Here is a 26,045-nt window from a genome sequence, read left to right as displayed (position 1 = left end):
TCAAAGAGCCATGTCCCTCCTCGGCCTCGGTGCTCAGTTGCTCAGACTTAATTAGTCCTCTGACTCCCATCAGAACGAGAGTTGGATGTCTCCTCTGGGAGGAAATCTCAACGTCACCTTGGAAACATAATTGTCACATATTTTGAGGGAGGATTTGTTTATTACACAGACAGAAGGTGGTTTTAAGCATGTTGGACTTTTAAGAGGGACATTTCCTGGAGATTTAACTGCAGCCCCTCAGTTAAATGTCCAGAAAATGTCTGCGTAAGCCCACGTGAGAAAACATCACTTAAATAATATATCAAAGGCCGAAATACATTTAGATATGTTTGCTCATGACAGAGCAGAAAGACAAATAAATGATTATGCAGGTTTTTTAATGTAATGATGAAATGGACAGTCACATTACTTAGAACATAGACTTAGAACCTTACTTAGAAATTCATAAAAGTTCATTAAAGCTCCTCACACGTGACTAAACTACATCATGTTTAGGAAGCGTTACAAAGAACCAGAGCTGATGTGTTGACTGATAGCGAGACACAGCTATTGGTTCATGAATAAGCAGAGTGGGACGATGATGATGAAGGTCAGGTGCATTTCAGACTCACAGTAGTTTAACCTTCATGCTCCGTCAATCTCTCCCTGCGATGATAGCGGCATCTTTTATTCGGTGTCTAACTGTGTCAGATCCAGTTGTGCGTTGGTGCTGCTGTGTAATCACCAACACGCAGCCTGCGTGAGTGCATGTGTGTTTGTTCATGTTCACTGAACCCTGCTGACTCGCTGCAGTACGACGGCTCACCTAAATGAGGTTAAACTGTAGAGAAACTCTGCAAAATGTGAATCCCTGAAGTGTGTGCACGAGAAAGTGCATGTGAGGCTCCTGCCTTTAATTTTCTGGAGTCAGGTGTTAATACAGTGAATGTGAAAACTAGAGCTGCTCCTGGAAAGATGCTGAGTCGGGCAAACTCTGTCGTCACACACGAGTGCTCACACACACACACACTAACACACACACACACTAACACACACCCACAGGATTTCAGAGGACATTACATTGACTTACTTTCTTTCCCTGGACACTCACTCTAACCTTAACCTTACTTAATAACTCTAACCATCACACGTCAATACTACCACTAACCTACTAACTTACCCTTACCTTAACCTTAACCCCAGCCTGTATGGGGCCCGGAGCAGAGTTTGATTAGGTGCCACCAATATTATTGACTATTTTCTTCTCTTCTATTAAACCAGCAGTAACATAACCTACTTTTCAAGCAAATTTTAATTAAAATATATCAGAAATAAAATCAAACAATTTCCAATTCCAGGTGTTGACATGTGAGTAAGTTACTGGCTGGGTAAAGAGGACTAAGGGAGAAGCTGAAATTATTCTCAGTGTTTTAAGGGAATTATATATACAGTATATGTATATATAAGATCCAGGTATACCATGACCAAAAGAGGCTGAGGTGATATGATTTAATAAAGTAAAGATCACCAGCAGAGAGGCCATAAAAAAGGTGATGGACGTACGTGAGTCATAATCCGACTTTGCTCTGTAACAGAAAAAAGAATATTAGCAACTCATGTGCACATCATAACTGTCATAGTCTTTCTCAGAATGATTAGAAAATTAAAAGAATAATCATTGCTGAAAAGATGCAGTTTTATTTTCTTGATACAGTTTTTTTGGTTTTATTTTTATGTATAGTGTTAATTACCTTTCTTCGTCATAAGGGTTCGATAACAACAAATTAGGGATCGTTATGTATTTTTATTGATACACATATCGGCTGATATATTGATGCAGGATCATTTGTAGTCAATCAGCACTGGTCCTCCAAAAATCCTTCTCAGTCAGGATCCAGCTATAACCATCATTTATGGGATTTGGCAATACAAGAGAGAGAGAGAGAGAGAGAGACACAAAGAGAGAGAGAGGGAGAAAGAGAGAGAGAGAGAGAGGGAGGATCAGTGCAGTGGATGAGCAGATCTTTACGCACAGATCCGGAGCTGAACGTCCTCTAGAAAACATCTCAGGTTTACACCGGGAGACAAAAAAAGTCTGTGGATCATCACGAACCGTCGGTTTGACGTCACGTAATCGCTCGTTAACCGGCGGACGTCACTTTACTCGGGATGTTCTGGAGGTGAACATGGAGTTCTCCTTCCCTCCGGTGCCGGACACGTTACCGACTCTTCGCCGTGCGCCCGGTCCTCCCAGCACCGCTGACTGGTTTCCAGCCGCCGCCGCCGCCGGCCGACAGGTGAGCGGGTCGGGGCCACCGGAGAACCGGGGGGCGGCTGTGGAGACCCCGGAGCCCGCAGGCTCAGCTGCCGCCGGTCAGCGGTTCACCTGACAGGCAGGTAAGGACGCACAGACCCGAGGGAACAGCTGGAGATTAAAATTAAAATTCAATTCATCCTCCTCTTGTGACAAACTAAAAGTACACAAACGGAATATAAAGTAAACCTAATAAATAAAATGATTTATTCATTGAAGTTTAAGATTTGATCCATTATCACTGGGTCAATGTTCCAGTTCAATGTTACTTATATTTTTAAATGACTGAAAATGATAAGAATCAACTTAACACATCTTCATTTACATTCATTTATTTTTACTTTACAGTTCGGACCTTTAACTTCCACACATCCGATCAGCTGCTTCATCATTATTTATGAGATATGTAGATTCTCTATATTTGTAACAATCACAGAACAGACACCTGGAGCAGCTCTGCACTGACTGAGCTTGAATCCTAATTTTTGTGCATTAAGGATCTTTTTGACCTTTTTCTGTAAATAGATGGAGACATCATCCATATGGGAACAGATGAAATGAGGAGGTGAGGTAGATTCCTCTCATCACCCACAGTGATCCTTGGACCTGTTTATTCACATACAACAGCTGATGCAGTCGGAGTTAGAAAATCCTCTACTGTTACTTTAAGGGCCTCAAAATAACTGTAATAAACCAGAAAGAGATTCGATGAGGTGAGTTTCATCCATACTTGTGCTGTGGGGCCATTTCTAATTTAAACACCTTCAAATCAGGTACATTAAAATGAATTTGGGTTTTTCCAAGCCATGAAGTCCGCTGTTTAAATGACTCTATTCCAGCATCAGGCGTCCAAATCCAGTCAGAACTTCATGCCACATCAGATGACAGGACGTCTGAGTGAAGGACGAGGCTCAGACTGAAGCACAGAGCCTCACAGGGCCCGGAGCATTTTCATCTCAATGTAATAATAATAATAACTGTGCGTCCGTTCAGTCACTGTAGATAAAGGATCCAGAGGAGAGTCAGTCCAAAGAGACCCAGACCTCTGCTCTCACCATAGATCGAGCACAAATAAGCTTATTCAAATTAAATCTATTCGAGTTGCTCGTGATGCTAAATGTTGACGTGTCAAATGTAAATAAAGGGAAGCTGGTAATCTGTATCAAATACTGCATGAATGCAAGTAAAGAACTTCAGGATATGTGTAATCATTAGTAATAAAATGAAAACAGAAAAAGTGGACTGTAGTAAAACTTGGTACGCTTAAGGAAGAACTTTATTCATAACCAAAATAATTAAATCTATCTATAATAACTTCCCTGACGTAATTAACCAATTAACATAATTTTTTGGCCACCAGGGGCAGCAGAAATACCGGATACCACTACACTGACATACTTAAAAGCTTATTTGCACTATGTGATTCCGAACATCCACGTACACAACGTCTGATTGCTGATGCTTCCCAGTCGCTCGCTCTCATTGGCTATTCCAGGTTTTTGCTCACTTTTCCAATCGCTGTTCCTCTTACACGACTTTGATTTGTAATCGTAACCATCAAACATGTTTGATTTGAAGGCTCAAATTAAGTTGCTGACATTAGTGAGCAGTGCTGGACTGTTTGGTCCGTTAATCTGTTCAGGTCAGGCTCAAATCTCCAACGCCCCCATGATAGTCGGACCAGAGCTCCACACGATTATCCTCTAGTGTGCAGCATGACAACATACGCTTTGTCTTTCTTTAGTCCCAATGAGGAAATTTAATCTCACACAATGTAGATCTGGGAAAACACAGGGTATTGCTTCTTTGTTAAATTGCTAGAAAGCTTTATATATATATGTGTGTGTATATATATATATATATGTATAGAGAGAGAGAGAGTGGAAAAATGCTTGTGTGGATATAAATATACTGGTCTTGAACAAATTCAATATTTTAGATGAAAGAACAACCGGGTGGTGTCAAACTGAACTGACGCTCGACACCACCCTGAAGCTACAGCGAAGAAGAAAACACTTCTCCCACTGCTGTTGTAGAAAAACTCTCAGATCCCTCCACTCTTCTTAACGGAGTCAACATCGTGATGGGTGCTGAGGTTTTTCTTCCCAGGCTATTGTTGTACTCGTTCAGCAGCGAGTGTCAAATCTGCTGCTGGATGAGCGAGTTATGTAAAATCCATACTGCCGGTACAGATCTCTCAAAAAGTACTACTACTGTACCTCTCAGCCAAAAATATCCCTCTTCTCTGAGTTTCTTCACTATTTTGGCCTGTGTTGGCCCATCGCTGACATCGGTGTAACATCGCTGCATCTACATGTTATCAAATCTGGAAACTGGTTTCCTGTTCCTCAGCCTCCACAAAGCTGCAGCTTTTCCTCGGAGAAGCAAACAGGATTAGAGTTGTTCTGACAGATGTATATTCTTGTTTACCAAATGTCACACCTACACCCTTGCCTGTTGCTTCTGGGTCATCACTCCCCTGACCCTCTCCGTCTCGTTACTCCATCCCTCCATCCCATCCCTCCATCCCATCCCTCAGCATCTTTCCAGGAGCAGCTCTAGTTTTCACATTCACTGTATTAACACCTGACTCCAGAAAATTAAAGGCAGGAGCCCCTGGCATGAGACGAAACAGTGCTGCTGTCAAAGGATGTAAACCAACAATAAGCAGAAGTTGCCAAAGATGAAAAGTCCTCAGTGTCTGGAGATAAAAACAAAACAGGCAGATTGAATAGAAAGTGTAGTTAGTGGATCGGGAGCGGCCAGTTCACATTTGATGAATTGATAGAAGGCGTTTAAGCGTCACGTTGGTGTAATGATGGCTTAAAAGATACCAGAGCTCAGAGGCTAGTTTTAATGCTTAGCATCAACTAGGCCATATACCCCGCCCTGTCCGTGTTAGCAGACGGGACATGGGCCAAAGTAAAAAGTCAAAGTACATGTTAAATATGTAATTTTAGGTAGTTTCTCATCACACTGGTAGTTGCACACTCTCCGAATGCACTACACGTTGTTCTGCATGGCTTAGTTGTTATATAGCACATTTACCTCACCAGTAGAAAACAACATGATAGTTTCATATGGAGCTGAAAGTCTTTTACCTGTTGAGAACTGTCGGTGTTTCAGAAAACATATATTTACACTGAGTACAGATGTTTGGTCTCATTCATTCACATCGCAGCAGCAACACAGCCACCTCTTTATATACCTCAGTGGTACCTACCTGGATAGGACTGAACCACAGACGGGGGAGTTCACTAATGTAAAGAGTAAACCTGCTCATTAACAGAAAATATGGGTAAGAGTCTTTTTGAAGTTTTATAGAATTTTGTTGCTTGAACAAATGAAACATCCATATTTGCATCAGTGTCATGGAAACACCTTTTGTAATTAACAGACACATTAAGCTTCCCCCCTCCAGTCAAACATGGTTCGAACCAGGAAGTATAAATTTACTTAAAATATCCTGAAACCTCTTTTGCCTGTGGACCAGAGACATGAGGAGAAGCAAAGGTAAACTAAAGCTCTAACGTGTGTTTGTATAAGTAAGAAATATAACCCTGAGATAAGTGTGTTTGTGTGTGTGTTAAATGATCAGTTTAGTTTTTTGTTAAAACTTTGTTTGCCCAATAGAAGAACCTCCAGTCGACATGTTGATTTTTTTTTTGTCTCGATCTCAGGGTTTTAAAAAGTGGAATTCAGTGAACAGGCCTGTCGGCTCCTTGTGGTGCTGCTCTGCTATGTTTCGTACACTGTCCTTGTTTGTTGGGAATCTAACACGTGAGGCTTCATGGTTGTGGTCGTTGAGGAGTAAGAGGTCGACAACCTTTGTTTGTTACTTTGCCGTCTACAGTGTAGAACCTAAAACACTTCCACACTTTGTGTTGTGATTGTCGGCTCAGGACGTCTTTGCTCTCAGCGTCCTCCATGCAGCTCACTGTACTTTATATCACACCCATGATCCTCCCACCTTCACAGGTGTGTATCACTGTTGTGTAGTTTGACTCTGCACTGTGTGGGCTTGTACAAACTGACATTCCTTCCTACATCATTAAAAGTCTTTGTCTGTCTCTGTGTGATCCGGGCAGCTCTTCCTGCTCATGATGTCAATCAAACGTAGTCGGCTGTGGAGTGGACAACATCCTGTGTTCTGGCTTTCACGTTGTCATCGAGATGAAAGCACGAGTGAGTCAGTGTGTTGTGTCCTCAGTAAATACTCTCGCTGTGAAACGCTGGGTTCAGCAGAGTGAGGCTGTAGTGAGGAACCGTGTACCTGTGTTTGTGTGTCCGTTTCAAAAAGAGTCATGGCACCACCACATCTCTTCCTGTGTCGGTAATTCAAATCTCGTTCTCCTCTGCCGTAGTTAGAATCTTCCAGAATAATGGATTCCCTGCATGTTGCCAGTGGATTTATTCACGTCTACAGCGAGCGTGGTGACTCACTGAGACAGTTTACAGTTTAATTAAACTCCCCCATGCCAAATCACTTGATCTCCATTTGTGAATTGCAAACAGCTTTTGTTTTGTTTTCCTCAGCACAGTGGTGGTGGTGGGGGGGGGGGTCTTCTTACACTTAGTAATGACGCACCAGCTCTAAAAATGTGGACGTCACATGTTTCGGCCTCTGAATCGGAACAAAGCTGGAACTTATATCCTGGGAGCTTCCTGCTAATGATGCACCATTTCATCACATTTCCTGGTAATGGCGGGCAGTTGGTCGGTAGCGGTGCAGCGAGCAGGTTGAGTGTGCGCTCTATAAACGGTCGCTGCTCTTTTCACAGCTCAGTGGTCTGAGAGAAACGTTCTCACACTTCATTTAGCTGAGTACATTTACTTCTCTCTGATCCACCCGGGACGTTTCTACTGACATGAGACATACATTTTAATTCACAAATAATACAAGTGAACACACTCACAAACACACACACACACCTCCCAATGAAGTCTTTATATTGTATATGAACATAGGTTTTAATGCAAGTTTGTATTATAAACATCTGAAGTTTTTAAGATTTAAAAAACACTCATATGGCGCTTGATAAACGTAAGTTGTATATTTCCTCTTGTTTTATTTAGTATAAAGATGATTTTATTCCTGCATGTCAGCGATAGCCACGGATTGTGTTTTCAGCTTCTCCGTCCAGATGTTAGTACAGAGGTTAGTCGTCCGTCTCTCCCATCAAGATATCTTAAGAAGGGAATTCATTAAAATTTTGTTCAAACATTCAGTTTGACTCATGGATGAACTGATTATATTTTGGTGATCAAAGGTCACGGTGGTCTCACAACATGATTTGACCTTCAACGTGATATCTCAGACTCAAAGTGGACCTCATTAGATTTCAGTGGTCACAGGTCAAAGGTCACAGTGACCTGATATGTCTTGCTGGATGACTGAGGTCACAGGGCGGTGATTCTATGGTCCTGATTTACATAACCTCAGACTGTGAGATTCTGTGAGTCCAGAACCGTTTTGTTTTCATGATATTTGTCTTTTGTTTTGTTGGACTAAGGTTCTTTCCTCAAGTAACAAAGACGACACTTCTGATTCATATTTGACCTTCAGGCTGCACACAACTTCTATTCTTCTTTTTAAAACATGAGGGGAAAGGCAGTGTTGTTTGGAAGAAGCCTCATCGGTGCTGTGATGAGAATCTGTGGCTCTTTAGTATTCACCTGATGGATGCAGGAGAGCTGTGACCTGAGGGGTCAGAGTTTTGTTTTTGAACGGGTTGGTGGGGTTGACGGGCAGAACGAGGTCGGCAGCAGTCAGATGGTCAGAACACCAGGAGACCAGGCACGGTGTTTGCCTGCAAAATGGAGTTGTTTAGCAGACGCTTTTATCCAAAGCCACTTACAAGGGAGACGTAACATTCAAGCTACATAGCAACAAAGATCTTAGTGTAGCAATACATACCACCTTACGTTTTAAGGGCAGATATTAAGTTATGATTTGCAGGAGATGGCGGTAGGAGAAAGGAAAGGAGAGACCAGTAGTGCTAGAAAGCAGAAGAGTGGTAGAGAGAGGAAGAGTGGTGCTAGGTAAGTGCTAGCTAGGGGAGAAGGTGTTCTCTGAAGAGTTCGATCTTCAATAGCTTCTTGAAGACAGAGAGGGACGCCCCTGCTCTGGTGGTGTTTGGCAGCTCGTTCCACCAACGTGGAACTACGAAGCAGAAAAGTCTGGATTGTCGTGGCTGTACAGACGGAAGAGCCAGAGGACGCTCATTTGACGAAAGCAACGTACGGAGGGTAACATAAGTTTATCTTCTTAATTCAGTCTCTATACATTTAGTTTTCTTTGGGTTTTATTTATTTTAGATAGTATTATAGAGGTTTATGATTAAACTGTAAAATATTTAACCTCAATTACAGTTTTTGTTAAAAAAGGTATCATAACGACATCTTGGTTATTGTTGCCATTTTTAAAATGAAAACTGGCCAATGTATCAATACTAGAAATGTTTTATACTCTCTAGTATTTGTATCGGCCATAAAAACCTGAGGAAGCGTTCCATTGTAGATGTTGTGATGTTTTTATTTTGTATCTTGACAATATGTTTATGCACTTTGGATGCAAGTGGTTTAAAAAATCCTCTCTTGATCCTCCAAAATATCTTTAAATGTTTGCCAACTATTTTCTGGACATTATCCTGCTGTATTCACACATGGATTCAAACTCCATAGAGTTTTTATCGGGGGGTTGGCAGGAAAAACTCGGGAGATTATCCAGAGCGACTGACTCAGACATTTGTGTTCTCACATACAGATGCTCTGGATGATTTCAGGAGAAGATGCGGACTTCAGTTCACGGCTGAAGGCAGCTAAAGTCTCAAATAAGCTATGAAACAGGAGATAGTTGCAGGTGCAGCAGTGAGGATTTGGTTTCTGCTCTCACTGCTGCTCTGTAAATCTATGCAGAGTGGTTGTAGTTGCCTGTTAAAATAGAGGTGGAGAAACCTCCTCGTCTTTTCTCCCATCAATCCCTGAGGGGCAAAAACACGATGAGTGAAAAACGAGAAAGGATTTTGCTTCATCTGCAGAGCTCTGCTCTTTCACGTCCAGCAATTAGTCATCCCCCTCTCATCAGTCCTGTCCCCTAATCTCTCCCCCTCTCATCCTGCAGCCTCTGTACGGTTTCTTAACGTCTGCTCTCCATCATACCAGTTTGCCTTCGGGGGTGAATGCTTGTTTCCTGTTTTCCCCTTAGTGTCACACTCTTTCTCCCCCATTCTGTTCCCTTATCCACCCTCCTCTCTCCTCTTTATCTGTCCATCAGCCTCTCCATCTCCCCCCTCATAATCTCCCCACCTCTCTGAGTCCTCAGCGTCCTTGTTAGTTCTGGAGTTCGCCCTTGCTCTGTTATGCGCATTGTCCTGAGTTTGTGTGTTCTGCGCTGACCTGTGTTATTCAAGTCCTGCGGCGCACACACACACTCACTCACACTCACACACCCTCAATCACCCAACAAAGTCCTTACGATAGCACTACTGCATGTCTCATCATTGTACCTGCAGCGTGTGAGCGTAAATCTGTGTGTGTGCGCCTGTCTCTGTGAATTAGTTTTCACTTTACACCATGTCAGGGAGAAATAACGCGTAATGCACCCTCAGCAGATAACTGGTGAGGAAAAGTGCTGTTTCCAATACGCACACACACACACACACACTCAGAGCTTTTCTTTAGCACTTGCATGGTAAAAATCTTAATGCTATGTTTGTGTTGCTGCACTTTTATTGTGTGCCTGGTTTATTAATCCACCTCCTCGCTGTTTGGATTCATATTATTCTTCACCTCTTCTTTGAGGGCAAAAAAATGGGACTTTTTCCAGACTTCCTCTCCAGACCCGACCGAATTATCGTTTGGCTGTTAAAAATCGTCTTTTGCTGGCATATCAGCACCTGTGTTTGTTTTATGAATATAAAATAAATAATTCAGAGAACATTTATGTTTAGTTATTAACAAAAAGGTTTCTTCCCAAACTGAAAGATCATCCTCCTCTCACCATCGTATCATGAACTAGAAGTTCTCAACTCCTATGTCACTGTTTTACCCACAATCAAGAATATTTGTGAATAAGATCTTTTTCTCAAAGTGAAAATGGCACAAGACTCAACATAAAATCCTCCAGGTTTCAAGACCAGGTAACCAGGATTTATTCTTGTGGAGGTTGAAAACAACATGAAGAGAGCTGAAGAAGGGCTCATCCATCTTCTCCTTTTCAATGACAAACGAGCAAATATCTCCACCGAACACCCTCGGTTCTGCTCACACGACAGATTCTCCGGTGACTCAAACAACATAAACACGGCAGTTGAGCAGCAGGAGTTTCGTGTTTAGGAATAAAAGCAGTTTCCCAACAGTCTATCACAAAGGAAATGAATCTAGTCTCAGAAACTGTGGGGAATAGAAAGTAGAGTTTATAAAAGTGTCTCTGGAAGCAGCTTGTTTTATCGCACAGTGCTTTTTGTTACCAACGGTATTATTGTTATTTTGATGCTGACTCAACACAAGATTGAAGGAATTCTACTTCTCTTCTTTTTCCTCTGTTCACCTAAAACTCCCTTTTCACTAAAACTCTTTACAAGCCTCACTCTGCTCATTTGTAAGTTTTCATTTCGGTTCTTTCAAATGATAAATGTTCTGTATTTATTTAACGAGTCAAAAATCTCAGACCCTCAAACCTTTTACCTCTTTGGTGTCTTGACAAACTGTTCTGTTGATCTTCCACTGGTTCTAAACACTTCCTCCCCATCCCTGTTCTTCTTCTCTCCGCCTCCAGCTCCATGCTGTCCCCCCTTTATCAGGACCATGGCGGCTCGTGGCCCCAGACGTCGTCCTGCTCCTCCTCGTCTCAGGGCCTCCACCGCCCGCTGCGCTGCCACCCTCCCCCAATCAGCGGGAGCAGCGTGGGCCCCAACCCCACCTACTATCATGCCGTGTATGATGTCCGGGTGGAGCAGTACAGAGAAGTGCCCTTCATCAGTGGGCTTCACTCCCGCCGGGGCTCCATGCCCCTTGTTGCGCACCACACCGACCCCGCGGTCCCACCGATCCGCCGGAGGGGAGGAGTGGTGGACCACCGGGACGTCATCCTGGCACATCAGGCTCACAAGATGCACAACACACCACAGGCCAGGAGGAAACAATGGGAGTGAGTAGAGTTACATTTGTCACATCTGGGAATCACAGGAGATGTGATTGATGATTTCACAGATTACAGACATGTGCAGTGTTAAAGATCAAGTGTACATAGCCGAGCCAACGGGACCTAATCCAAACCTAAAGAGCGTTTAAACGCTTTGTTCGAAAATGTCTCAGGTCGGGTATCACACACACTAACACCCTTAAAACCAAGGAGAACTATTTCTCACTTTCATCCTTTGTCTCTTTGCATATCATTTCCCATTTGAAAGCAATATTAGAAACCTGGTGCTTGGGCAGTTCTTTCTGAAATTCTCAAGGAGTCGATTTCTCCACTTGTGTTTTAACAGAAGCCAAAAAACAGACATTTTCTAATGTATCATTACGTCTCTGGTGCTGATGATGCAGCCAGGAGAATTTAATGCTCGTCCTTGCATGAGAAAAGCTCAAACTGTAAGTCAACCTCCAGTGTCTTTGTCTTTTACCCTTGAAACCTTAAATAAGCACAATACCGCCTCTCGTTTCACCACACGACTGAATACTTGTCGTATGTGGGAGAGAACCTGTGGGTTTATCAGAGCTGGTTTGTTGAAAAAGACCAAGGTTGTTAATATGAAATGGTCACATGTCGTTTTTATGTGGTCACAAATGGAAACTAGCCACAGGGTCATGATGTGGATTTTAATGAACACACACACACACAGACATACACAGACATACACACAAATACACACACAAATCTGAGGTCCGTCTTTTATTTTTATTTCAATCCAATGATGGGGTTCGGTTTCCAGTCCGGGAGCGTGGACCAGATTCATTGCACGAGAATGATTCATGTCCAGATGGTGTTAGAGCTTTTAGTCCAAAAGTGATTCGAACAGTTAAGAAAATCAATATGTGTGTGTCTTCATCGATCCTACGTCAGTCACACAATCCGCTCAGAGGCTTAACAAACACTGCTTAGGTTCAGAAACTGTTTTTCTTCATGACACAAGTTTAAATTGTCGATTTAATAATCTCATAGCTGTTGGATGAGAAAGTTTAAAACAGGTTTCTGACTTTCATGCATATTTATTCACTGAATCATCTTCGTTTGAAAAGGTTTTAGATTTACGTTCAGATAATCATCTGATTTTCATTTTGGTGGCATCACCATATAAAACCAGTCACCTTACAGCTGCCACGTGTATATTTTTTATTCTGGGAATAAGCTCTTTGTGTGGTATCTTTGAGTTGTAAGTCACACGAGACACTTTTCTTGCAATCAAAAGCTACAGCGGCTGATTTCACTGCTGTTTCAGAGACGTAATCAGTGGAAGGAAAGTGGGTTCCACTCACAATGTCTAGGGGTTGAGATCAGTCGCTCCAAACTTTACCTGAGTTGACTCTCTTTACTGCTCAAAATGTTCCCATCACGTGTCCTCGAGCCAGTTGAGTCCTGAGATTGGTCACAGTGTCGGTGGGGTTGTTTTTGAGGGACAGACACGCAGACAGACTTGTGTTCAGGCAGACAGCTGCTGAGCCAGTATAGATCAGACCAGGTGTGTCAGAGAAGCCTCGGGGTGTGAAGCAGATTTTTATCCAACATGACGGTTTAAAAAACACGCCTACCTCGTCATGCAGTGGATCCATGGATGGAAAGTTGGCAGATGGGTTGGATAGATTTTATTACCCTCTGGTGTCTGTCTGTCTCTCCTAGGCTCTTAAGGTAATGTTGACTATAGGTGATCACACCCAAATGGGAAATTTATTGCCGCAGGACCAATCGCTGCTGCAGCTCATCTGTTCTCTGCCATTATTCCCCTCTAATTGTGATTGAGAACATGTTTTCAGCCTCGGCTGCAGCATCACCTGTATCTGCCGTCCCTCTGTCGCTGGCACTGGCTCGGTTCACTGAGTTCATTATTGGCACAAGTCAGAGACGCCACGTGTTGCCAAAAATGATAAAAATCTATCAAATAACACTGGATTTATTGAGGACATATTAGCTAATTAGAAATGGGATGAAATGTGATAAGATGAGATCCTCAGGAGGGAAATGAGTTGAACAACAGAAAACGACAGAACACAGTGAGAACGTTGTGTGAATTTGAAATATGATCAAAATTAGATAAATCAAAACAACGGCATCGTATCTAAAGCCTGAAACAATCTCTCTGCTCATGTTTCCATCAAAATCAACCTGTTGCAGTCACGAGAGCAGTAACTTTCATGTTTTGGACGTTTATCTCCTTTCAACTCCTTTGATTTCCTTTTTTTTGGCCTCGACATGAAACTAAGTTTGAGAAATAATTATTTTACGTGTAACATTTGTTTTTGTATTGATAAGGGATGAGGCTGGGTTTATGACCTACACAGCAGCCAGGTCTGGATGCTTAGGCTCCACTTTTGGGAACCATGTGATTTAATTTTTTTGTTTGTTTGTGTAAGAATCAGCATCTTATTGGATTTCCTTCCCCCTGTTTATTCCATCTTTATTTTGTCTTGTAAGTCAAACCAGACCCCGTTCAGGTCAAACTCTGTCTTTTTAACCTCCCTGCTGCTCCGTTACTGAACACTGAGGAGTGTTTTCGGCCCTGACTTTGCAAAAGGTCACAGTAAGATGAGAAAGCCTGTGGTTTGGAAAACATGAGGCAAAAATAGGCAAAGGCAGGGTTAAGGGGGGGGGGGGTGGTCCTCAGTGCTGACCTGCAGAGCATGGAAGCATGTTGGAGGTCTCGTCTTTCCAATGACAGTGAATGACCCAAATATTATTATGATTTAATAATTATAATCCAATATGGGGACATGTAGTGTGTGCGTCAATCCATCTGTCCGCAATCATTCTGTTTTAGGAGCAGAAGTTGAAAACCATTTAGAATTTTTGGTTGACGTGTGCTCTGCTCATCATTTTACATCTTAAGGTCCTTGTTTGGTTCAGACCTTCAGTCTCCTCCCTCTTCAGAACATTTTAACCTTCACTGTGAATAAAGTGAAGACACCTTGTTTGCTTGTAGTGAATTAATGGGCTGTAGGTCCACTGCAGCGTCACACTCAGATGAGACATGTTTAATCTGTTGTGACTGCGCTGGTGCACGACGAGAGTTTGACATCAGTCATGTTTGATAAAGTTCGCTGTCGCCTGTGAAAACATCTCATCCACTGTCACAGTCTCAACTTTGTGACGGAGACAGGATTTCATACCGTACACGTGGTCTCACTAAGTATCAACCCACCGGGACGTTTGTGAGCCGTCGTTTTGTCCAGCGCCACCTTTTGTTTATTTCAAACCAGAGGTAACCATATTTGGAGGAGGTGAGGGGGGTGTGACCTGACTGATGGTAGATATGGAAACATGTTGGTGGGGGGGTACATTTTGGAACATGCGTTGCAGATTTGCTGACGTTGACAGTTTTAAACCGATCAATACATTTTACAATCTGCTCTAATCTGTAGTTTTTAATGTGAACTTCATCCATTACTCAAGCCACTAACAACACTTTTTAACTGATGCAGTACGTATACAAAACATTTTAATTTAACAATGTCTGTCACAACTCATCCTGTTTCTTTGCTTGTCGATATTATGCAAATATCAGAAAGATGATGGTTTTGTTTAGACGCTCTAAAAAAGCAAAATTTTATTTATTTTCTGTTTTTTTCCTTCTTCTGTCCTTCTCTCTTATCTTTTATCGCTCAACATGTCTTTCCTCCTCTGTCTCCTCGGAGGAGATGAAGATGGCAGCCATTCAGTGTCCTCACGCCAAAGCTACTTTTATTTCTCGCCAGAATCTGTCACTCCCACACCACCGACACATCCCACAAACCTGAGTGTGTCTTCATGATGGTGTGATGAGATCGAACACCTTTTTCCTTTCACTTCAGGTGCTTAACACACGTTACATAAGGAGTGAAGTGGATTTTCAGCCAGGTTTGATAAAAACTTTCTTATTTTCACGGCTCGTTAATGAGACAACAACAATCTTCAGTTTTTAATCCGTAGAAGACCTTACGTTATTCAACGTTTTTATACGTTAGAGGAAAATATGAACATTTCAACCCTTTTCATCCTCAAGAACACCAGTGGCTCTCTGACGCACACCTGACGTTTATTAAAAAAAAATTTGGCAAAGTCTTCCCTCCTCTGGTCAGAGTTATTCACCGTGTCACTTCCTGCGCTGTGAAAAAATGTTACTCCAGGAAGCTAATCCAGTTCCTACAAAAACCCATTAAGTCGTAAATAAGCACAAATGTTTTTCGGAGAGACGGAGGTGTGAGCTGCATTCGGTCGACATGTTTTAATAAAGGACGGAAAAAGAAAGAACCGTCTGTGTGTGTCCGTCACTGTCTTCCTGTTGTGTTGTATCAGCGCCAGCATCAGTCAGTGTGTTTCGCTGGCTCGGCGACGTCGCTCTGCTGCCAGCTGCACTTCTGACTGCAGAGTGCACATCACTCATTTTAATATTTACTCTCCCTCTCTCCTTCTACCTCTCCTTCCCATTCATCCATTGATCCTCTCCCCTCACTCCCTCATATTTCTCTCTCTCCTTCCTTTTATGCATCTTCTCTTTTTACTGCCGGGCCATTCATTTATCCTCCCCATCACCCTTCCCTCCTTCCTGTCCTCTCTTCTTCTGTTTTCATCCTTACTTTTCTCTCGCCCTCGTTTGTCCTCTGTTCCCCGTGTCTCTCTCTGTGACTCCTCCCTGCTCGTTTTTTTCTATCACTCTGAAAATTTGCATTCTGATTAGCTGCGACTATTCAGCGCTGGTTTTGTGATTAACCGGATGCGACCTCATGTCTGTGAAAAACCAGAACTCAACATTCAGTCTGTTTGTGGTTCATCAATTCTAACATTTTCTACAAACCACAACATTGATTGTGTAACATTCCATCCAATAATTGGCCTATTGGAAATATTGGCCTCTCTCACCTTGCTGCTTTTTTGTTGGGGGGGGGCGTGTCACCTGACATGATGTCTGGAAGTATAGCTACGTTCCAGACAACTCTGACATTTCCAACATCCAAGCGTTGCAATGCGGTGATGACGTCAAACATAAACAAACATTTCTGACCGTGAGAAGCTGTTTATTTGTCTTGTGATGAAACAGTTCAACTGTGACCAGTGCAGCCTCCGTTCATACAGAAACAAAGAGGAGGGAAACGACGCATTAGGCAACAGATGCCATTATACGTTTAATTTACGGCACTTTTATATTTGTAAACACTTTCCAGTACATGAGAGGGAGAGAACATCTCTCACAAACATCAGCTCTTCAGTGTCTGCGTCTCCATGAGCGCCACCATTCACAATGTTCACAAGTCTTTAACACGATTTGAAGTAACGTTGCGACATCCGAGTTGTCTGGAATGGAGCAGTTCGGATGACTGACGAGGTGTTTCAGGAGCTGCAGTGTTTTCTGTGAGGATCGGAGCTCTGTTTACTACAGATTTTAATCTGAGAAGCCTCCTCTCTCTCTCTCTCGCTTCACCCATCATCCATTTCCTCAATGACTCACTACACCTCCTTTATTCCACCACACACACACTGAGTTCTCAGGCAGGAAACTGCTGCCCTCTTGTGTTGGTGGTGATGAGGTGTAATTCGGTATGTCTGACTTCATGTGTTCAAGGGAATGAATCTCCCTCTGTGTGTAAATAAAGATTCTTATAGTTCACACACACACACACACACACACAGAAGAGATCTTTGCTCAGGTCACGTCTGTGGATGGAGGTGAAGAAGAAGGGAGGATGGAAAAGAGATGCTGAGAGGAAACATCTGCGTAAAAGAATAAACACTGAGGAAATATAAAGAGAGCGGGAGGTGAGACAGTGTCTGACCTGTTTCCTTCACCTGTAGATGACGCACAGATTAACGTCAGTAATAATTACGAGTTCCCTGATGGTGGCAACTCTGAATCACTGCAGTACTGTGTGAGACCACTGGGTGCCAGCAGACACAAACACATCCAACTTACAGTGTAGCTATGTGAATTCTCTAAAAGGAGTAAAAACAAATGAATAATGCAAATCAAATGTTCGTATAACGATATCGTTATGAAGTAAAACTATTAGTACGAATGTGAGAGTGAATGTTTGTCACTTTCACTTTGTGGCTGATAAATGCTTAAACTATATTTGATATAAATAGTTTCAGGAAGCTTCTGAGTATCAGTATATTCTTTATTTTTATTTGTAGTATCATTAATTTAAACCAACAATGTAACTGAATATATATTAATTTAAGATAATAAATGTAGTGTCAAGCTGCAACATTTGCTTCTGGTTTGCAGTATAGAGTATACTGTATATAGCATCAGTAAATAGAAATACTGAAGTAAATTACAAATACCTCAAAGCTTATACTCAATTCATGACTGCTGTATGTTTGTATTCCAGCTTGTACTCATCTTGTTGGGACCTAAATTTGTTTATGTACGTAGATAACAATATTTTGAGGTGTGTGTGTGTGAAGCAATAACCATTCCACTGCAGTACCTTGTGTGACCACAGAGTGTCAGGAGAATGCTTCCCCATCAAGTTTTCAAGTTTTCATAATTCAGATCAAATATTCCAGCGACATATATTGAAATAAACAAGTTTCATTTTGGTAACAGGGGGAAGATTTGAACTGTCAACGTGTGTGGGGGTGTAAATGTGGAGCAGAGACATTATACAAGTTTGCTGCAGGAAAAGTGCGACTGCTCAGCACATTCGTGTCCTGGGTAAATGGACAGTTTAGAAATCATTGATTTGTCCTTTATTTTAATGAGGAGGAATCTGCTGGGAACGAGTTTGTTCTCTCCGCTGAGTGAAGTGTGCACGAGGCAGCACTTTAAACAAATACCCACTTAAAACCACACAGAGGGAACGTGCACTTCATGCATTAATACACACCTTTATACTGTATACTGTTCCTATTTTTACATGTCCTACATCGTCCCTGTTCCTGCTGTTACTTCTATTTTAATACTTTCTTATATTTAGTCTGCATGTTACTTATCATCTCTTATTTGTGCTTTCCCCTTTGCTGCTGTAATACTGCAAATGTGCCCGGGACTAAAAACTATTTCTATATTATTTATTGAAAACGCAATAATGATAATAAAGATAATGGTCATACTCTTAGAGCAGCTTTTAAAACAGTTGAAAAAAACAAGTTAAAAATTAAACAAAGCAATTTGAAGGTCACAAAAACTACAATTAAAATGTTACAAATGAGAAGAGTAAAAACAAAATAAAACATAAAATGATGATATCCTGGACATTATCCACTGTGGCTGTATGTGAGAAGGCGTCACCATCGCCTTCATAAAGATAAACTCTGGACAAAGTCTGAATCCCATTGTTCGGACATTTTCTGGAGGTCATGTCTGAGAGTTTAAAAAAAAAAAAAAGAGTTTGCCAGACGGATCTCCTCTGGGAGATTGTTTCACGCTCTAACAGAAAAGGCCTTGGGCGAGCATACACTTTATTTAGGACGTTAAGTTTGGACACATGGAGTCAAAGGGTCTGAAATGTACTGCACGTCTAGAACAAACCCTAAGAGTCAACAATAACATCTTGAAATCAACTCAAACATTTGTTAGAAGCCAATAAAAAGAAGAATAGAATTCAAAGCCTTTATTGTCATTGTCAGAATCAGAGGTGCTTCTTCTGAAAAACAGAGACCTTCTCTCTCTTTTAGTGGATTAAGTTCGGCTGCTGAGTTTTGGAAAAGCTGTAATTTACCATAAACACACAAAACCACAGCCAACAAACATTTGAGCTCAACATCTGGTTCTGAATCGAGTCCTAACGCCTTCGTTTACACTTGTCTGATGAAATGTAGGGAATGAGTTCAGTGCTGGGAAACAAATTCCTGTTTCCACTTTATATACTATTACAGTGAAAGGGCTGTAAATCAAACATGGAGCTGGGAGGTGGGTGGGGGGGGGAGGATTTGGGTTGTAGCCCAGCGGGAGTCTTTGGGAGTAGGGTTTATTTGTCTGCCTCATCTGCACCATTTCCATTAAGACCCCATTCACAATTTGGCTTGTGAGGGCAGCTTTGCATTTTCAGCAGTTTTTGTTTCTCTGTGTCGGGAGTGTGCAGCTACTCTGCAAATTAAAGTGCAGCACATCAGTGTTAGTAAGTTCTGCTCCGTTTGTTTTCTCTGCAGGAATCAGTATTTTTTTAAATATGTTTTATAAGGAATACGGATTTTGTCGTCTGCAGGAGTCTGGGATGATTATTGCAGAGGTCGGGTGTGTTTGTTTTGTTGTGTCAGCCGCTCCAGTGGCCAACACAGTCCGCCTGTCAATTAGCTAATAGTCTTAGTCACAGCTATCTTCCTTTAATGACACAGCCGTTTCTCCGCCTGCAGAGCAGAGGCCCTGTTGGACGCTGCTGTGTTTGGGGTTGGGCTGCGTCCCGATGATAATGGCAGTGGTGGAGATTTTGGAAGCTTTTGCAAATCGGAGCAATTCTGTGGGTTCAAGTCTGCATCTAAAACGTCAAGGTTTTAGCTCTAGAGGCCAAATTTAATTCTCTTGGACTTTCCTTGAGCAAACAAGCAAGAAACCTTGACGCAGGATCTAATTTTTTAAGCTCACGTAGGCTGCTGTGGCTCAGGAGGTAGAGAGGGTCGTCCAAAAACCAGAACGTCTGATGTTTGGTCCCTGGCACCTCAAGTCTGCATTCTGAAAGGTCCATGGGTAAAATACTGAAGCTTGAGCTACTCCGGATAACAGTGTGATAGAAAAATAACAGGGTTGTATAAACGTGCGTGTGAAAAGTTGTACGCAACTTGCACTTTATGCACTTTATGGTAAAGGGTCCAAAACTTTCTTGCAGCCTCCCAATGTCCAGACCCAATTCTTTCAGACATTTTCCTGAGAGGAGGGGTCTTACGGACATTGAATTGTGTCCTTTGTGCAAAGGTTCCTAGTTCAGGGGGAAAGTTCCTGTGGTTGAAACCCAGCTTTTTAATCCTGCTACTTCCAGGTTTGCTCTCGTCATCAGTATGGAGCACTTTGACAAAATGTGGAAAGTAGAATAACGTGAACTTTTATTTCAGTGATTCTGCAAAATGACAATGATTCATAACTTTCAGAAAACTCTGACGGGAATAATGAGTGAGTAAACGGCTTCAGGACGAGCGAGTGGTTCGACTGCATGGTCTGTGGTGGACTTTCATTCTTAAGAGCTGTCTCCTCTCTCTCTCTCTCTTTTTCTCTTCCCATCTCCCTCCCTCCAGCTGTCACTCAGGGTCACCCCCCTCTTTGTGATTGGCCGGCAGCCAGCCATTTAGTGAGGGCGACGCCTTACCCTTGATGCCTCAGCTTTTTCTCAATGAAACCTTTACACTGGGGACGTTAATGGCACACATACGCTTTATACTTGAATGATGTATTGACTTAGTAAATGAGTTTAAACTTCCAATGGCTTTTAAACTCATTAAAGCTGCACTCAGCAAGATTTTTATGTAAAAATCCATCGGTCTGCTTATTTGAAACTAAATTATAGCCGCAGCACAAAAGAGCATCTCGTTCCCACTTTTAGGCGTCTGTGATTTGCCTCGGTTTGTTCAGGTGACAAATACAAAGTTTACACTTTGAGGAAAAGTCAAACGGATTCCCAGCTGACATCATAGAGGCGGGGTTCACACCTGGCCTGCGTGTGGCTCGACATTTTGTCCATCGCCATCTTGATTTTCATGAAACCAGAAGTAAGCATATTTGAGAGGGGGTGGCGCCCTGCAGCCATTGGACAGTACTAGGTGTCAGTCACATCGTATTCACGCCCCCAATGCAAACAGTGCTTTCTGGGCTGTTTGACTCTAAATGATCATAAATCACTAAATGAACATCAGAAGACTTAAACTAGAGACTGGGACATAAACTCCTGAGGACAATGTTCACTGACGTTAGAAAGAAACAACCAGTGGAGTCGCCCCCTGTTGGTCTTCCAGAAATTGGCTCCACTTTTTTGTTTGGGTTCTTCATGTAGGTGATGGAGATGGTTTGATTCAAACATGAGAGAGAATGATTCTCAGTTGAGGCAAGAAAGAAATTCCCAGGATTTATTTGCCTTTCTGTGGACTAACACACGAGACAAAACTCATGTTGCTGCGTGGACTCATTCCTGTCCTGAGATGGACATTTAGATCCATCCTCAGGTTCACGGGTCCAGGGACATGAACCATTAAATGTGATGATTCATCCTCTTCTGTTAACACCTGTGCACGATTCCTTCTACAAATTCTGGGGTGAAAACAAAACCTCATCAGAGGTAACAATGGCTTTTCTGACATGTGACCTCTAGTAGTCGATGATAACCGTCTTGAACAGTGAAACTACATAAGTACAGGAGTTTTGAGGAGAAATATGGAGGAAACGAAGGAGGGATGAAAGAGTGAAATAAGAGATCAAGAGGAAATTCGGGACCATAAGACCCCAACTACCCCAAGACCCTAAGGGAGAGGTGAGGAGACAGGGGGGGAGAGAGAGAGAAGGAAATGAAGTTTAAGAGGAAGGAAAGAAAGAGGAAGCGTGAAGATAAGGAGGGAGGAAAAGAAAGGGAGCATGTAAGAGAAGAGAGGAAGGAGACAGAAGAGATGAAGAGAGCTGATTTATTCAGTCACTTTATCACTGCCTCTGTGTCCTGATCTACTTACACACACACACACACACACACACACACACACACACCTATAGTTTATGTAGATAAACACACACTAAACACAGACAGACACAAAATACACACAGCATTAAAAGGCTAAAGCTGACACACACACTCGCACAATTACAAGTTCACACACACCTTCGATACTGAGCTCAACAGGTAAACACTCTCTCTCTCTGCACATCACACTGGGGACGAGTGTGTTGGAAGTTAAGTGAAGGATGAGATAAAACAGGCTGTTCCTTTCCTCCCTCCTCCTCCTCCTCCTCATCATCTCTATCTCTCTCTCTGTCCCTGTTCTCCTCCTCTTCACCTTCCTCCACCTCCTTATCGCTCCCTTTCAATCGCTCGCTCCTCTCCTCGTCTCCTTTTTCTCGTTTCGCTATCGCTCTTCTCTCACCTCCTATCTGACCTTATTCTCCTCTACATCTCTCCACCTCATCCCCACCTTTTCTCCACCTTCCCCTCATGCTTTTCATCTCATTCTTTTAGCTCCTCATCTTTTATTTCGGTCACTCGTCCTCTTCGCTCTCCCTACTTCCTCTCTCCAATTCTTCTTCCTCGTGTTGTCACCTTTCTCGTCCTTTTTGCTCTTATCTCCTCTTTGTCTTTACTTTCAGTCGTTCTCTCCTCCTCCTCCTTCTCCATCGTGAGAGGACGTCAGGGAAAGTATTAAACTGTGCACGTGTGCTCTTTGGCAGGTCTAAGAGTTTATTTTTAGTTTTATTCTCCTCCAGGCTTTGCCGACGATGCCTGCAGCAACCATTCGTTTATTTTTCTCCCTTTTTTCTATTTCCTGCTGTTGCCTGCACCATGGTGCAGTTGGCAGAAGGCAGGGAAACCACCTGGAGAGACGAGGGACCTGGTCCAACATGCGCTTCTATAAATAGACAAACTCTCCCATCAGTCTCTAGTCCACCTGGCCTTGCCGTCTTTGAACAGATGCAGACTGGGAATTGAACCTCAGACCTCGTTCTTCGGGCTCCTCGCTGTATTTATAGCAGGATACGGAACATGTGTCTGTACTTCTTGAGGATACCGAGCTTTCTGTGCACTTCTGGTCTCGAATCCACTGAGACGTGCAAAATAGGTTGTGTTAATGGCAGCTAGCAGAACGACTATTCAGTCAAATATCAGCGAATGAACCAAATTGGACTCACTCACAGGTAACACTTTAAATTTAAATATCTTTTCAGGGAAATCCATAAATAAAAAAGACGCTGTTAAAGAAAGTGACATTGACTGTGGGAATGAGCAGGTTTTTTAAGGCTACAACCACATTACTACACTGTTTGAAAACTGTTTGTCAACTCTGCTACAGATACGTCCTGCGTCCAAACACTACTCCAGAGTTTCAGAGGGTAGAACAAAGAGTTTGAGGCGATTACGTAGACGTTCACTACCACTGGCTTATCGGGTCTTTTCAGCCTGATTCGTCAGGCTCCTATCACATGACCTCCTTCCAGAAGAAAACAACTGGCATCAGCCTGAAAACATAATAGTAGGGAAGTAGTCTAAATGTGGTGTCAGGTTTAGGTGGGCTCCACCCCCTGCTCTTCCAATTTTTCGAAAAACCAAGATGGCGCTGGACAAAATGTCAAAGTGTAGGCTTCAGAAACAGCAGCTCACAAACCACTTAGGAACGTCACGGATGGCTGATCGCGATATTTATCCTCATCTCTTGTGGCTGTTGCATCGTTGGTTTGAAGAAGCAGAAACTGGCCGGAGCTCAACAGATTCTCTTCCGACAGCAGCTTCGTAAATGTGCACCGATGACATTTCTGTTCTGGGGAAACTGGGACTCCTGTGGTGCAGCTGGTTCGCTGTTATGTCAACGCAAGAAAAATCACATGAGAGTCCACTGGGATCATTGTCCTACTTTTGTCTCACAGGTGAAACGCCGCATCTGTGGCCATGAATATGATTTTTAATTTAGTTTAATTGGTGAAACGTGTTCAGACACAGGACCACTCGGTGACACTGTGTCAGAGCTGCATGGAACAGACTAATTACACGTGTGGATAACTTTAGAACTGTGGTTGACTGCTGGTTTCTAACTCTCTTCCCTTCATGTAAACACCAACATGTTGGGTTTTAATGTATTTTTTTATGGCAGTGGCTGGAGGTATTATGTTTTCAGTCTTTTGAACACGATATCTCAATAACGCCTCAAGGGACTGTCCTCAAATTTCGTACAAACATTTACTTGGACTTAAAGATCAACTGATGTAATTTTGGTTTTGAAGGTCAAAGGTCAAGGTTGTTCTGACCCCACAAACTTGTTTTTGGTCTTGTGAACATGCCAGCTCAGAAGTACCTTCAGGGGATTTCTTTAAATGTGGTACAAACCTTTACTTGGACTCAAAGATGAACTGATTAGATTTTTGGGGCTAAACTGCTTTTCTGCCTTTTGAACACATGGAACCATCTCTCCGTCTCTCAGACTGGTCACTGAGCTTGACCCACTTAGGTAACATAACTTCACCCAGCTCCATTTTTTATCTCGCTCTGTCCTCCTCTCTCCTCCTCTGCTGCATCAGCTTCTCTCTGACAGAACATATACGATCACCGACATTCATTCAACCCATTTTTTCTTTCTTTCTTTTCTCCTTCTCCCTCCTCATTCCTCTCTGACAGAGCTGATTTTGAAAAGAGGAAGTTGCCTATACAGAGGGGGGAAAAAAACAGTGGATCTTAGCATCGTCCCGACTTTACTCTTTAATCAGCGTCAGCGCCCTGGGAGTCGTAACTCACCCGCTCACACTGAGGTGCAGCAGTTCCCACACTACAGCTTCTTTAGAGTCATGATGTTTTCCTCTTGTTCATCATCAACTGTGTAGTTTTGAATGCAGGTTTGTTAAAATGACAAGAAGCACAAACATTTAAGGAAAATACTTTTTATTTACCATTTTTATCCTCAGAAGGAAAATTAAAACAGTATGTTCCTCCCCATTTTTAATTTAAAGAAGCTTGTGCCCGAAGTAAAAGGTTAAAATGCACAACACATATTTTCTCCTTAGGTTTAATTCTCCTGTAAATTTAACATTCATCCGACTGGATGGCGATTACAGCCCCTCGGTGGGTATTAGACATCCTGGGACATATGGGCTTGGCGTGCTTGACTTGCCTTTCCACTCTCCGTCCCTCAGACGCTGGCGGGTTGCCACACATTGTGCTGCATGGAACTGAGCATTCTGGATCTTGGATTTGACCCGTGAGGCATTTCATATATTTACATGTGATTTTAGGCAAACATTCCTTATATCGCTCTGGATGTTTGCCAGAGGATAAATGAATGGTTTTCTACCAGCGCTCTCTCTTCTGGCTTCCACTCCTGAACATATGAGTGAGAATTATTTCACCTTATTTCAGATTGATGTATAAATTATAGACTATTAATAGATTCTAGATTATCGTGTCTGATTTTCGTCTATTTAAACGTTATATCTCAAAGCAAAGAACAAGAACAACACTGTAATCAAAGCACTTTGGCTACAGCCACACTACATTTAAGTGTCTTTCTTTCTTTCTCTGTTTCTGTCTTTCTTTCAATCTCTCTTTCCTTTTTTCTCTATTTTTCTATCTTTCTTTCTTTCTCTCTCTCTGAGACTGCTGATTCTTTGAACAGAATGCTTACCCCACACACCAGAGTCGGGCCCATTAGCTGAGCCCAGCACACTCCTCCTCTTCTTCTTCCTCCTCCTCCTCCTCCTCTTCGTCTTCTTCCTCCTCCTCCTCCTCCTCCTCTTCGTCTTCTTCCTCCTCCTCCTCCTTTTCTTCCGCACTCTTGCGTTCCTCCTCTCCACTTCCATTAACCAGCCAATCAATTAATACAGGTTGAGTTGGCGTGAGAACGAGCCAAAAAAAGAGCAATCCTCTAATTAGCTTGGACGCTACATCAGCTCGCTATATCTTTCTGCCTGGCTGCATAGACCACACACACACACACACACACGGACATTGT

General features: G+C 42.5%; 1 protein-coding gene across 24 annotated transcripts in view; it reads left to right on the top strand.

The window, feature by feature from the left end:
* Positions 1–1,975: 1,975 nt before the first annotated feature.
* cacna1ab (calcium channel, voltage-dependent, P/Q type, alpha 1A subunit, b) overlaps positions 1,976–26,045 on the top strand; it is a 127,538-nt gene continuing 103,468 nt past the window's right edge. For 9 of the 24 annotated variants that reach the window (XM_069529813.1, XM_069529821.1, XM_069529812.1 and 6 more), the window contains exons 1-2: positions 1,982–2,376; positions 11,073–11,444. In XM_069529813.1, coding sequence (XP_069385914.1) covers positions 11,077–11,444 — 368 coding nt within the window. In that variant the 5' untranslated portion in view covers positions 1,982–2,376; positions 11,073–11,076. Of the gene's footprint in view, positions 2,377–5,788; positions 5,807–11,072; positions 11,445–26,045 lie in introns of those variants that run through there. The other 15 variants (XM_069529822.1, XM_069529815.1, XM_069529817.1 and 12 more) reach the window with 7 other exon arrangements.

This window comes from Paralichthys olivaceus, chromosome 8, assembly GCF_024713975.1.
Source record: "Paralichthys olivaceus isolate ysfri-2021 chromosome 8, ASM2471397v2, whole genome shotgun sequence".
Classification (NCBI taxonomy): domain Eukaryota; kingdom Metazoa; phylum Chordata; class Actinopteri; order Pleuronectiformes; family Paralichthyidae; genus Paralichthys; species Paralichthys olivaceus.
The sequence above is the reverse complement of the archived record's forward strand: the minus strand, read 5'-3'. Positions and strand labels throughout refer to the sequence as shown.